General features: G+C 44.1%; 1 protein-coding gene across 5 annotated transcripts in view; it reads right to left on the reverse strand.

Annotated features, from left to right (window-relative positions):
* Positions 1 to 1,127: 1,127 nt before the first annotated feature.
* Positions 1,128 to 14,682, reverse strand: part of LOC125308369 (kinase suppressor of Ras 1-like) — a 39,052-nt gene continuing 25,497 nt past the window's right edge. For 4 of the 5 annotated variants that reach the window (XM_048264827.1, XM_048264830.1, XM_048264831.1 and 1 more), the window contains 19 exons: positions 14,369 to 14,516; positions 13,330 to 13,807; positions 11,802 to 11,953; positions 11,434 to 11,503; positions 11,088 to 11,171; positions 10,944 to 11,005; positions 10,037 to 10,146; positions 9,397 to 9,562; positions 8,779 to 8,820; positions 8,325 to 8,367; positions 8,116 to 8,179; positions 6,642 to 6,935; positions 6,246 to 6,400; positions 5,934 to 6,030; positions 5,708 to 5,841; positions 5,456 to 5,587; positions 4,221 to 4,356; positions 3,761 to 3,894; positions 1,128 to 2,965 (listed from right to left, as the gene is read on the reverse strand). In XM_048264827.1, the coding sequence (XP_048120784.1) occupies positions 2,896 to 2,965; positions 3,761 to 3,894; positions 4,221 to 4,356; positions 5,456 to 5,587; positions 5,708 to 5,841; positions 5,934 to 6,030; positions 6,246 to 6,400; positions 6,642 to 6,935; positions 8,116 to 8,179; positions 8,325 to 8,367; positions 8,779 to 8,820; positions 9,397 to 9,562; positions 10,037 to 10,146; positions 10,944 to 11,005; positions 11,088 to 11,171; positions 11,434 to 11,503; positions 11,802 to 11,953; positions 13,330 to 13,807; positions 14,369 to 14,516 (2,571 nt within the window). In that variant the 3' untranslated portion in view covers positions 1,128 to 2,895. The remainder of the gene's footprint in view (positions 2,966 to 3,760; positions 3,895 to 4,220; positions 4,357 to 5,455; positions 5,588 to 5,707; positions 5,842 to 5,933; positions 6,031 to 6,245; positions 6,401 to 6,641; positions 6,936 to 8,115; positions 8,180 to 8,324; positions 8,368 to 8,778; positions 8,821 to 9,396; positions 9,563 to 10,036; positions 10,147 to 10,943; positions 11,006 to 11,087; positions 11,172 to 11,433; positions 11,504 to 11,801; positions 11,954 to 13,329; positions 13,808 to 14,368; positions 14,517 to 14,682) is intronic. The other variant, XM_048264828.1, reaches the window with a different exon arrangement.

Raw genomic sequence — 14,682 nt, forward strand, 5'->3', positions numbered from 1 at the left:
TTAAAAAGATTCGGGGCTTGACCCCCTGAAGCCACCCCCTCCCTCCGCCAATGCAACCACCCAGCAGTAACTTCTGCATTCAGTGAGATTTGCACCGCCCTAATTTTATTTTTGACTCTTCCCGTCAACGTTGCAACCTCTAAGCGCTCATTCTCCAAGTTAAAGACCATTAAAAACCTGAGTACTTGTGGACTTGCCATGTTGTCCATAGAGAATGAGAGAGCAAAGAAAATGGACATAGGCCTACACAGAGCATCGTGGACGAGTTCGCGGAGCGCAAGGCTATTCGTATTCCCTTCAAATAGTGCTGCGTATTATTATTGTTTTATTATTAGGGGTCATGTAGCCTAATGTTTTTGTTGTTCTCTTGGTTACACTTCATGTACGTTCGATGGACTTCAAAACTACATAGTTGCTCTCAGTGGCGCTGACGCTTGTAAAACCCGCTGTGGCGGGCATGTGTAGCCTATGTTGTAAAATTATGTTATGATGAGTTTAATAAAGGGCCCGGTCATGTGCCCCGCCCCCGGCCCGGCTCTGACTTGTTCCGCCACTGGTAGGCCTACATGTGTAGAGAGAGGTGTGCATATCTGGGCCCTCTGTTTCTTTTATAGCCCTATCTGCACTCAGTCTACCCTTCACACAAACTGTATGATCTTGTATGGTCTGTTCATAATTCATATTTATACATTTACAACAGCAACAATATATATATAAACTGTCACTGAGTGACTTCTCCATGTCAGCAAATGGATGGCCCACTTCCCCAGCCCTTGCTCACGAGTTTCATTCATATGACCTCCCTCACTCCGCCCCCGAGTCCCTGGCCTTTTATAGCATTTCCCAAAATGTTGCAACTGGTGGATTAGACTTACACATGCCTACACATACTGTTCTGATTAGACCATAGACTCAGTTCTCAGACTTCATTTCTATGTCATCATTGCTAAAGTGATCATAGGAGCCAATGAAATAACTGAAATGTCAGAGCTGGATGAGTTGAATTTCTATCCCTACTGTCCTCCAGCATGTCATCAGCACAAAAGTGCAGGAGGACAGGATGTGCCTTCCTCTCCTTCACGCTTGAAAGATGGGTGTGGAATGAATATGCCTCAATATGCACCAGGTGACTTGAGCGAGATTTATTGTCTTTTGATGAGAACATTTGTTCACAGAGGGCAGATAAAAGACTGTACAAAAATATGAATTCTTACAGGACATATAAAATATTTCTACCCTTAAAAAATGTACAATTCCTGTTTAACAACATTTTGTACATAAAAACCATCTGTTTAAAGACCTGTACATTACCATAAACTTAGTACCTACTAATTTCTGTCAAAAGCTGATAAAAAAAAAAAACATTTGTACAAATACTGAGAGCAGTTTGTAAGCCAGACATTGAATAAAAAAAATGTTCCATCTATTTCTAAATTTCTTAAAAGTTCTCTATAGTTATGTGAATACTCAATCAGAGCAATCTTCCACTAGGTTTCTCTAGTGATGCACACTCGTAGCCCAGTGCAATACATTCAGTGAAAAACAAACATGCACACATACACTCACATTGTTTTGTATACCAAATCATACAAACACGTGCACAGATACACTTAAGATTGCACAGGAGAGGTCTAATTTTGGAATATGCCCAAATCCAAGAAGGTTTCCTGGTGTAGCCTACAACAGAATAACTAAAACCAAATTTATTGATAGTGAAATGTGGTTTGGTTCTACAATTTCCATTAAATGACAATCAAACTATAGGGTATATATTAAATGTTACTGAACCAAACTATAGGGTATATATTAAATGTTACTGAACCTCCTAGAGAGATATGTATTGGTCAGATTTGCATATAGATTTGTGCATAGCATTCAGGGTGGGGAAACCACTTATTAAATTTGCAACATACTGTATAGTTTGTGCAGCAGAACTTTCATTAACCTTTTTTCCTCACCATTATAGTATTCACATTTTATAGTGTACAGGTACTTCACAACTCTGCTGAGATCAAGTTATTTTGCGTGTGTGGAGAGCTAGGCACATGAACAGATGAATGTTGTTCTGGTCAGGATAAGGCAGAATAGACAACGTACATCAAATATGCATGGATGGGAGCAAAAGAGTGAAAACAAGAGTCAATTGTGGTTTTGAATTGTACAGGGCAGAATGAGAGGAGCCACACAAGCATCAGAAACAGAAACCCCCCTAATGGCAAACAGGAAACCATAAGTCCTGACACGCAACAGCAGATAATCAAGTGGGCCGCAGACTCCTAAACCAGGTCAAGGTAAGCTGAGAAGTGATAGAGATGGAGGCCTATAGACAGTGTCAATCAGTCCCTTATTTTATTTCTCTTCTCACTTCAACATTGCTACATCAAATGCATTTCAATCACTCATTTGCATGTCTCTCAGTTATTATTAGAGTGAAACAACACACCGTGGATCATGGGAATATTCTCCCAAAAGTAAGTTGGTTTTACTAAGAGAATTCAAGCATTTAAGAGGCATGCAATGCAGGTCGAGAATTGCAGGTTTTGGTTTGCTCAGCTTCTACCTTTTTTGCATTTTTATAGCATAAGAGAAAGAAGACAGGGAACAGAGGATGGAGTTTAAGCAGTGAATGGCTAGACGCAAAGGCAAAGCGGTGATAATCAGGGTCACACCATCACTTGTCCATCACAAAGGCACACAATATAGAAATATATGCTAGATTACCATGTCTCAGTCACATAAAGAAAATCTTTCACACTTTTTTCCCAAGAGATCCAAAAATCAGAGCGCAAATTTCAGGTCAAGTTCTTGATTTTGTAAACATCACAAGTACCAAGTACATCAGGTGCTGAAACTAGTTTACCTCTGACAAAACCCACTGTGTGCACTAGAAGGGTGTCAATTGTAAGGGCATCGAGAGCGGAGACCTTCACTACAGTGCTCACGCAGACAATGGTGATGCCATGACCTGGTGCCAGAGTGATCAGTTTGGAGGAGTGAAGCGGAAAACAGACAGGTGGGCAGACAGGAACAAATAGGTCAAAGATCAAGCGCAGATCAAAGTTGATAATCCAAGGAGAGGAGGAACACAGAGAAGGAAGAGGTTGCAGTTGGAAAGGATGTAGTGTTGCCAGGGCAGAGAGACAGGCGTTGAGCAGAGGCAGAGCCCAAATGGGACCGGGTGAGAGGAGAAGGGAGCAGAACAACACCGGAACCGGAACCGGAACCGGAGCAGGGCCCAGATCCAGATCCAGGAACAAATCAGTACCCCGAGAGGAGAGAGAGGACACACATAAAAAAAAAAACACTTTTAAAAATCCAACCCGACCACAGAACAAGACACATACAGTAGGTGACAACTTTCAACTTCCTTTTAAAAACAACATGTTTCACAGCACAACATATACAAAAAACACCAGAACAAAACAGTACAGTAAATGAAGAACACCCTCTTGAATTGAACTTAATAGGATAAGTAAATTCTGTATATTACATCCTCTACCTCACTGGGAGGGTCTTAATCATTTCATCTCTGTGAAATTAAGCACAGGTATCCCTTTTCAAGTGCCCTGATGCCAAGCATCACACCACATAAGCCTGGCACTAACCCTGAATTACATGTCTTAACAGTCTTTTCAGGGGAGCTATTCTCTGTTGGAATAATATATTCAGCACTCTGCAGACTACATGATCCATAGATCTTTGCGTCCCTGCTGGAAGGGCAGAGGAAGGCTTGCATCCATGCTGTCGTTAGGATACATACTCAGCAGACTTCCAGAAGTGTCCAGGGTGGGAAAGCCTGCGGTTGAGTTTAGGAAGTTTCTCAAGCATGTCTGTGATCTGGGAGAACGTTGGCCTCATTTCCAAACAGTATGACCAACAGGCCGAGAGGATGTCCTGTGTAGAAATAGAGGGGACCAACTAGTAGTGAGAATAGGCGCGCTCAACTTCAAATTTCACAACAATTTCGGGTGCGAGTTAAAAAGTGACAACTTAGAATAGAAAAACTGCACTCTCAAGTATACTCTCTTTACTTATTTATTAACGCCATGTCCACAGACGTGTTTCGGCCTAAGCCATCGTCAGTGTGTCTAGTCAGTGTGAAACTATACTCCACACATCACATGCAGAGCCATTTTCCATGAAAATGTAGAAGCTTTCACTGGAACACCAGAAAACGTATCAAAATATGTGTAAGATGCAACACATAGGATGTTACTCACGTTGACCTCCTTGCCCAGACTGACTTCTGCCAGCACCTTCTTGATGCCTTCTCCACTGCCCACCTGCCAGATGGTGGCCTCGGCGGGCTGCCGTGTGATGGGCCAGTCTCGGGCCTGCAGCTCGTACCAGATGGTGCTGAACACAACACAAACAGAGTTTCTTTCATTGTCTGTGGTACCAAAATACCAAACATTCTTATTGCATTTAAAAGACTAATCTTCTAGTCAATTGTCTAATCAATAAGATGTATTTTACAAAAGCAGTATTTCAACAGTTCAACCAGAGGGGTATTTCACAAAGGCAGAATTAAGACATCCAAGATAAGTGATAAAGCGAGGTTTGACATAGCGTTGTCTGGTCATCCTAGCTCAACTAGTTTCACTAATGCCAATCCAGGATGAGTAGGAGCGACTATGTCAAGCCAGGTGTAAATAATTCAGGATGTGTGCGCGTTCCCACGGTTGGAATAAAAAAGACGTGAAAAATAGCATCATTCACACAAAGTGAACCACCGCTTTTGATATAGACTAACAATGAAGTAAAGTTGTCCTTTTTGGAATGGGGAATCATGGCTATTTCTGTAAAACAGCAGGAGTAGGCGTGGTAGACCAACTGAATGCAAATTTACGTATGCACCCACGTGTGAGGGCTTCCTTGTCTCGGCACGCAACGTCATTAAGAAAGCGCTTGGAGCTCGCAAAGATGCACATAGTATGATATACCTTAATATTATAGTTGAAAATACCTTCGAGAACTTGCCCCTCCACTTCCAATCAACTACAGTAGGCTATTCATCAAACGTCTATCAATAAAATAAGCAAACAATTGAGTACCTAGGCCTATGTTAATAATTATAAGGCTATCAAGTAAAGTAATAACCATATGGTAGTAGGCAGACAATCTGTTTTGTTTTGCGAGCAAATACATTTAGCAAATAGTTTATAAATGGAATAAAGCTCCTTAAAAATTAGCAGGGAGGTCTGATGTGAATGACAGCTAGCTGAACCAATAAGACGACATAATTACCATTAGAATTAACTTAGCTTGGCTGTTAGCCTGGTCGGGACCAGGCTAGGTGCAGAGAATAAATCCCCATGGTAACTTATGTGCCATCTCTTTTGTGAAACCAAGTCAAGGCTAAATTTATCCAGGATAACCTAAAAATCCCAGCTTAATCCCTTATCTAGGTTTTGTGAAATACCCCTCAGATTGGTTGAGGAGGAGGATGTCCTACCCAAAAGCGTAAACATCAGCAGCTCTGGAGAAAGGAAGGCAGTCTTCATTGACCCCTGGGCCCATCCTGCGCACAATCTCTGGAGCCAGGTAACAGATCCAGCCATGTGGCAGCTTCAGCTGATCCTCACGCCTGGTGAACCCCCCGGACACACACACACAGAGAGAGAGAGAGAGAGTTCATCTTTAAAGACATCTAACCACCATATTCCTCTAATGGCTTTTTCTTCTTTCTTCTTCATTTTATTCTTACCGTCCTTCCTGCACAACTCCAGACATCCCAAACAAGCCAAAATCTGTGATGACCACCTTGTTTGTGTCATAAAAAACGTTCTTGGATTTCAGATCTTTGTGTACGATTCCTTTTGCATGAAGATAGCCCATTCCCTGAAAGAGTCACAACCAGTATTAGTCCTCCATAAGCAGCAATGAAAAAACACTACAATAATCTGATGAATTAAGATGAAATTGAATAGTACCTTTACAATCTCTTGTGCTATTTGCCTGGTCTTGTTAATGTCAAGCATACTTTTGGACTCTCTGACAACTGAGTAGAGTGTCCGCCCCTTACAAAAACTGAAAAAAAAAGGAAAAAGTGTGACATCACACATACAGTACACAACATGAATAAAATACGGAAAGTTAGATTAAAATAGAAGAAAACACATTAGACAGAGTTACATCACATCACATTCACATCTGATATCTGGACTCTGGATACTGGAGTCCTTATAATGCCATGCTAGCACACCCAACACAAAGCAGATGTTCCCTGACCCCTCGCTCCTGACCTGGTGATGATGGCAAGCTGCGGTGGGTTCATACAGGCTCCCATGAACAGAACTACGTTCTCGTGCCGCGTCTGCCGGTAGTTCATCACCTCCTTCTTGAACAACTTCAAGTGATCCTGGTTATTGCCATCAATCTCCAGCAGGCGGACTGCCACCTTTCATGTGACACAGAAGGTTTTCTGTTTTTAATCCTTTAATTTTTAGCCATATTCATATCTACTGTTCACTTTATTTGCCATTCATTGAATTTAATGTATCTTATATGTATCAACACCTGCTGCTAGAGAAATAATACACACATTATGACTGCCTCTATCAGCATCGATCAGCATCTAACAGCCATCACTACTACTACTGTAGTCATAGAGACACAGTGATTCTCAACGTCCAGGTCACCTCTCCATGCCAGCGCCCGCGGTGCACCTTCCCCCAGCGGCCCTTCCCGATCAGCTCGCCGAGCTCCAGCTGCTCGAAGGGGATGTCCCACTCCTGCAGGTACACGCTCGTCTGGCTGGCCTTGCGGGAGATCGGCCCTCGCCAGTTGCTCCCTCCGCGAGAGCTGGGCAGGTCGTCCAGCTCGTCCCCGTCGGGCTCGCCGTCTGAGCCGCTGCCGCACTTCTCCGTCTTCCCCTCGGGGTTCCCGTGCTCCTCCTCCTCCTCTTGCTCCTCATAATCACCTGCCTTGTCATGCTGTCATGTGTACAAACAGAGCACGCTCCAGCTATTGAATAATATTACTGCATGAGCAATGAATACCATGCACTATGAGGAAATGAGTGATTTCTTCACTGTCCAATTAAAAGTCATTAGAGCTACAATTCAAAAGAATTGTAGCTTTATAAATAGTCCAATTAAAGGTGTTTGGATAGACTGCTAAGATACTGGATCAAATCACAAACAGTGCATTATGCAGAGTGTATAACTGAATATAAAGCCAGAATATGAACCCTAAGGAGTAGAGTTGCTGTGCAGTAATGTGATGCTTGCCTTAGTCTCACTTCTGTAAATGTAGAAATCCACAAACACCCTCATCAGGAGTGTAATGTGCACATGACAGATGTGTTTGAGGTGAGTGGGCCAGTTATATTTCCATAGCCTCCCCCCACACACACACACATCCTCTTTCAGTTCTTTCACTTCCTCCATATACATATACCACCTCTAAGGCAGAGCTGCTATTTCACTAATGAGTCAGACCATTCTGTAGCCTAGAAATCTAGACGCGCCCCTAGCGGCCGCAAATTACATTTGCTGCCAGGGCTAGTGTAGCAACTCTCCGTTGGCTTGTGAGCTCCAGAAATCGAAACTTAATCAGGCCAATGAAATCGTGTATAGAGTCATTAGGTGGGCTTAACATAATGATTGATGGCAGAGTTGCAACGGTTTGGCTTGAATTCCCTGCTACTTGAAAACAAATAAGATAAATGTTGCTGCTGGCGAACAGTGTGACGAGTTAAGCTTTTATTAAGTAGGCAAACGTTTGAACTAGCCAACTAGCTCCGCTGGTGGGAAACGCATGGGACTCATAGCGCTGCCGCTGTCCTATTGCGTGCAGAGGGAATTTGAAAGACAACTGATTATCCCGCCCCTCGGACTGAGCACTGCGAACGGTGAGTGCCCAGACCCTACATTTTCTACATAGGCTAACCATTCTGGCCATTGAGGATGGAACCTTGCCAAAGGGTCAAGGGGTTACATTCCAGTAATGTAAAGGTCCGATAAAACTCTGCAAATTTTCTTTGCATATGAATCTGGATTACGGCTGAATACATTGGCATGTACAGTATGCACTATAGTTTTGCCACCCTGCATTTGCAACTTGAATATTCTTGGGTTGAAAGCTGAGAGGTTCTGATACTGGGCTCCTTACCTCTCCCTGTGGTGGCCTCTGCTGCTGCTGCGGGTCGTGATCCACTTCACTCTGCTCCGACTCACTGTGGAAAGCAACAACACATTCCACTGCACAACTGTAACTCATTGGCCCCCTGTCAGCATCTCAATCCTGACCCACTGCGTGATTTGGGGGACAGATGTGAACAAAGAGCGCAAACAGTAGAGCACACAGCTGTGGTCTCTTACCCAGTGTTGTGGTAGCTCTCCGGGCAGGATGCATTGGACACATCTGTGGAGAGACACACTCGAGTGTTAGTCCACACAAAATATTGACATAAGAGCCTTCCATAACATGACCATGTTTATTTAACTGTGATAATGTATTTACCACTCAACTACTTTAGGACTAGCAGGGAGCACAAGAACTTGCACAGCACACAAAAGGCACAGCAAAAAAGGATTAGTTCCTTTTTAAACCACTAGATGGAGCAGCCACACCATTTAACATTTCAGCACACACTCCAAAATCACATTCTTTCTCAGAGGGGACAGTAACACATTCAGACTTGTTTAATTCACAAAGAAAAGCGCAAGCCAGTCCACAGCATGGGGCCTCTCGAACAGGACAGGACAGGACAGCAGCTGAAGTAACATGAGCATGTTTGAACAGAGTCTCACACAGCGAGCAGTGTTAACTCACCAGGGAAGATAAACTGTTGTCTATGCTGAAAGTAGCAGGCAGCTAGCAGTGCAAATGGGTAGGAGGGGAAAAAAATCAACCAGAGAGATGAAGAGAGAGGGAGAGACAGAGCAATGTTAAAAAGAGGTGTTAAAGATGCTTATTAATGTCAGTCCCACTCATTACACCCTTCAGGTTTAATTTGATTCCACATAATGAACGAAGAAACCCATTTATCCATTTTGTGTCAGTCAAGGAATGGAAAAAGGCAGCTAAAACTGAGAAAAGGAAGGAGATTCCATAGGATTTAGTACTGAAATATACTAACAGAACAAGCCTTGTGCTTATAAAGAATACCAAACACAAACAATGCTCTCCCATTCTCCACATTCACTCCTCTCAAGCTGAAGTGGAAGTAAAATAGCACGTGTGGGAGGTGGATTTGGGTTGCACACATGGTAAAGATGAGAGGCAAATACAGGAGACTTAAAAACAATGAATGATAAAGGATTTCATCTTTTCTATGTAAGGGGCAAAAAGTCTGCACACTGCAGCAGCACACTAGTGCACCAGCGATGCCATGAGCACCCGAAAGCTCTCCGGCAAAGATACACATATTTCCATAGCAATTCATCTTACCTGGGAAGTGGAACCTTCCATCACGGGGGCCTTTGGGTGAAGGGTTGGGGGGTGGCGTAGCGTTGTGGGCGTTCGGGAAGTTTGCCGGAGAGGAAGGGGTGGAGGAGGTGGTGGAGGAGGGGTTGCTGCTGGAGTCCAGCTGTTGGTTCAGCACAGGAGGGTGGTCCTGCGGGAGTGGACACAGGGAGGAGCATCTGTAGCTAAACACACCAAATCCCTTCAACTGTCACCACTAACCCCAACCCTCAATTCAAGGTCTAGCTTTGCACCGTGTCATTATTGTCAAAGCTGACAAACATCTTGCAGAAGAATTTATGAAATGACAAAAACATTTGTTATTGGTAGTGATAAGCAAAAATGTGGCTAGACCCCCATGACATAAAGACATATGTGGCTAGCACTTTTTTGGGAGGGGCACAATGTTGACAAATGTAAAAACTCTTTAGTTCCCTTTTGAAGAAATTCATCATCATATGCTACTACATGGCACAATAATCTTGTAAAGAAGTGTATGATAGATGCTGTCAATACTAAAAATACATACTAAAAATTCTGACTGTGGAGATTGAACAGTCCTTTGCAAGGAATGCCGTGCTAAACTGCTAAATTACACATGAGTTTGATCAAATGTCTGTGCTACCTTTTTTGTTATTGCCTTTGGTAAAGTGCCAAATAGGGGGATCTCAACTGTCCTATCAATTTGATTATTGATGTCCGATGGAACCGACTCCGTTCTTCTGATCTTTGAAACTGCAGAACAGGAGACAGAAATGGACACAAGAGAAAGAAGAGATTTTGTCTAATGGAAGAGTAATGGACTTTGATGAAGTTGGTTTCAAACTTGATATTCTTTATAGATCATCTCCATAATACATGGTACTGATCATCAATTAACACAGCAAACTTGATTTCCTTTATAGATCATCTCCATAATATAAGGTACTGATCATCAATTAACACAGCAGATGAAAAGCTCTTCTGCAAAACAAACAACAGAACTTTAATATGTAACCCAGGCAATGGAAATATACGTAGTGAGTAATGTACATATACACACTACGTTTTCAATTTGGAATCACCGAGAAATCACTCTTTTTCTATTCAAATAAGCTAGAGCAGACATATGGTGTAGACATTGTGAACATTGTAAAGGACTATTCACTAATTTAAATGGAGTAACGGTGTAAAAGGCTGGTTTTTGATGGCTAAAAAAATTCTGGGTTATTCCAAGCCTTTGCACTACTTTGCTTTGGTTTAAAACTAGAACCTTCTGCCTAATCACAAACGTCTCCAAAACAGCAACGTTTGTGGACCAGGCTAATGATTCCTGCTCTGGTGTGTAGATGGAATAAGAGAAGGCAGCAGAATGCTATTAGTGGACATTGCAACTTCAGTGCTTGAGCTACAACAGCTCCTTTAGAATCTGTGATCAGAGCAATGACTGAGTTGACGTATGTATCCATAAAAAGGAATGGGAAAGTGATTTCCAAAGAAGGCAGTTACATCTGCCCATTCACACTGTTTCATATTTAATGGGGCAAACTTACATGGAAGGAAAGGTAGGTGACATGGTGGGGCCTCCTTTGTGCATTTGTTGTGACATTTTAACCTAAGCACAGGAAAGGTCACTGTTAAATACAGTAAATACAAACCAAAATGATGAGATTGACGGGGTGGTGTTTGCTACTCACTTGCAGTGTTTACATTTCACGCCAAACATCATGTTCTTCTGACACACCTGACACACCTGTGACAGCCAGGACTTGGTTGAGAACCTTGTGAAAAGAACACAAAAGACTAAATGGTAATACCTAACTTAGTATTTTTGCATGCATGTTTTTGTTCTTGATCCTGTCAAGTGATTGAGTATAGGTCTGGTGTGCTAGTGTCAGATCATGTGGTTCAGTATAGGTCTGGTGTGCTAGTGTCAGATCATGTGGTTCAGTATAGGTCTGGTGTGCTAGTGTTAGGTCATGTGGTTCAGTATAGGTCTGGTGTGTTAGTGTCAGGTCAAGTGCTTCCATGCTAGTTCCCAACCTGTGTGTGACTGGAAGGCCAAAATCCCTCCTAACAGTCTGTGGGGAGCTCCGGTGTATTAGCAAATTATCTGTGGAAAAAGACATGAACAGAGAGAACTGATGGAGAGAAACAGCGGTACTGAGTCAGCAGATATCTGCCAGTTGAAACAGGAATGGAGAGGTTAAGGCACTCTGGGTCAGCTTCCCGTACATGGAATAAGCCTAGTCCTGGACTAAAAGAAAACATTTCCATTGATAAAAGCTTTTAGTCCAGGAATAAGGAATAGGCTCCATCTATGCACGGGAAACTGGATGTCTATGTTGAGCTCTTTAAAAGCCTCTGTGTGTGTCTGTGTGTGTGTGTGTGTGTGTGTGTTTTTAACTCACTTTTGAGGACCGCATCCTCTAGGAGCCCTGGGGTACCTGGCAGGATGTAGGGACTGTGAACTGGGAGCAGTGGGGAGCGAGACGGGGAGTCCTCCAGCCCGCCGCCGCCATTGATCTGCATGTTCAGGGGTAGCTTGCTCTTCTTCCCGCTCCTCAAAGGGGAAGATGAGGACAACGTCAGTTCAGCTGGGGTCAGCCCTTTCGAGAGGCCCCCAGCAAACACAAACCACATGCACACACTGCTCACTCACACAAACATCACACAATGTTCAAAACCTCATAGATCACCCTCACACAGCATTTAAAAAAAGACACACACACACACAAACACACCCTCCTGACATACTATGTCAAAGGCCTGCTAATATTAGCAGTGATCTTATTGGTCGTATTGGTTGCTAAGATACAAAAGGACTCTTTTATGGGGTGCTAGACACTCAACAAAGACAGTCTAAACTTTACCCAGTGTTAGTGTTCTTTGGCAGTCCAAATGTTCACACATATTTGTTAGATGCTTGATTTGAGCAGAAACATTAAGTCAGTGGAGAGAATGGGAACAAAGAGCATTTCCTAAATCTCAGAGCTGAAATGCTACGGGCAACCATCATAAGGGGTCACACAGACTTGTCCTTAACTTTGATATTCTACAGAACTTTGGGTCTACCACGCACCCAGCCGCTGGGAAGCACAGGAAACACATTATACAGAAAAGCTGGACATAACAGTGGAAATCCACATCTATTGCCACAGACAGCCACAAATCAGAAGGGGTCAGTGAGGGGAAATACGGCCAGTTAATAGAGGGGGTATGGAGCCTGTAGAGGCCCACAAGATTCCTGCTTATGTTATTTGGCTTGGCTACACAAAGATTCTGGAACATCCCGAGGTCTGGACGCCAGCTAGTCTGAGGTCACGCCTGACCGCACCATGACTATGTTCGAGAAATAGAAAGGGGGGGGGGGGCATAAGTCGAGAGGAAGACAGATAGTGAGAAGAAAAAGAAGATAGCGCGGGAGAGGGAAGAGAAAGGAACACAGAGGAAAGGGGAAGAGAGATAAGGAAAGTCAGTGGAGAGAGGAAAGAGGTTAACGCCTGCTCCATTTGACATGGAGCACCTCCAAGGAATGCAGCCATGGAGTCCAGCTGAAGACTGCGCTCAGCACAATATTCCCTTCATTCTGTTACCCGAGCTGAACCTTTACATAGGTCACACACGGCTCGTTTGGATCAGCACACATGCTCAATGCAGTTGAGAGAAACCAAGGTGCAAAAATAAGATGCTTCCTTTGTCAAGTGCACAATAGGCTCGGGTGCCCTTACAATTGCCCAGCGGAATATCTGACATGCAGCATTCCACACCGTGATCTTCTATTACTGAGCATGGCATCCTGTAGCAGTAACAGGAAGTCAAAGGCAGCGCAGGTGGGAAGGCTTCCTGGGAAAAACACCACCATAATCACACACTCATGCACACACAGACCGACACACACACACACACACACACACAGTCATCTCATTGAACACCTACTTGCTGGTGGGCTCCTCAATGCGGTTTGCTAGCTGGGACTCGTGGCTCTTGCTGCGGGTCAGGGTGATGTTGGGCAGGAGCTGGGCCAGCCGGTTGCGGGAGGGGGGCGGGGGAGTCCGCGGGGTCCTCAGCTGGCATCTTCTCATGGAGGGGGGCGTGATGGGCGGGGTGGCAGCACTGCTGTGGATGCGGCCCATCCGCGAGAAGGGGTAATAGTCACCCTGAGCGTCCTGGCCGTCACACAAGGGCACGGCTGACACTGAAATGGAGCGTCCGTGTCCGGGGGGTGGGGGGCAGGGGGTCATGGTGAGGGTGGGGGTGCATGGGCTTATGGCGCCAGGCGTAGACCTGTGAGGCGTGAGGGCTACATTCTGCCCCACAGAGGGACACAGGACTTGGTCTGTGGGAGTCGGGGAGCCGTTGTCCTGTCGCACGGGTTCTGAGATCCACGGAATTCCGTCCTCTCTCAACTCTTCTCCTATCGGATAAGGAAGGAAACCAGCTTCGACTTAAAAACTATACTTTATATTACCTCAGGTCCACAACAGACACTATGATCCTTGAGTCCAACCAGAACATTTAGATCATCAACATAACTGGCCATTGCCCTCATGAATCTGAATTGAGCCTGTTACCCTAGTTGGTAACGTTAAGTCATGAGTATTTCAATACAATTCCAGGTCTACCCACATGTACTTTTAAAAGGCAACAAAAAACAATGGGTTTGGAGACATGTTTGAGAATGCTCAATGGGTTACAGATCTACATATAAATATACATATATTTTTGTAGAAATGTATAATAACACCTGGAAAGTAAAAATAACCCCCTCAAGGCAAGTGCCACACTTGAATAGGATTTTAAAGGAGAGAGGAGTAGAGATCAATTCTTCCTCCGTTCTCAGACGACTGCAAACTTGCTTTAAACTTTAATTTACACAGGGGTGTAGTCCTTAGCCCTAGGGTTTAATTTACACAGGCGTGTAGTCCCTAGCCCTAGGGTGCCCCTAGGGCGTGTGGCGCTGGGCAGTTTGTCTGACCTCGCTCAGTAGTGCTTTTCAGACAGGAGAGGGCAGCAGTGATGTGGGAGCACTCGTCGGAGCTGGAGCCCAGCCTCTTCATGGTGTCGTGCACCTGGCAGGTAGACATCTGCAGCAGCGCATCCAGAGACAGCGTCACAGGAACTGTCTGTAGGTGACATGAGGAAAGAAGAGAGTTAATGGGTATCAGGGAAGAGAGGAGAATGAGAAGAAAGAGAGGTACAGACAAAAACAGAATGGCCCGTTTGAGAGTGATGGAAACAAGCATGGAGCTAGCAAAAGAAGAAGTAAAGAATAAAAGAAAGAAAGAAAGA

This window comes from Alosa alosa, chromosome 15 (genome assembly GCF_017589495.1).
Source record: "Alosa alosa isolate M-15738 ecotype Scorff River chromosome 15, AALO_Geno_1.1, whole genome shotgun sequence".
In the NCBI taxonomy this organism is placed as follows: Eukaryota; Metazoa; Chordata; class Actinopteri; order Clupeiformes; family Clupeidae; genus Alosa; species Alosa alosa.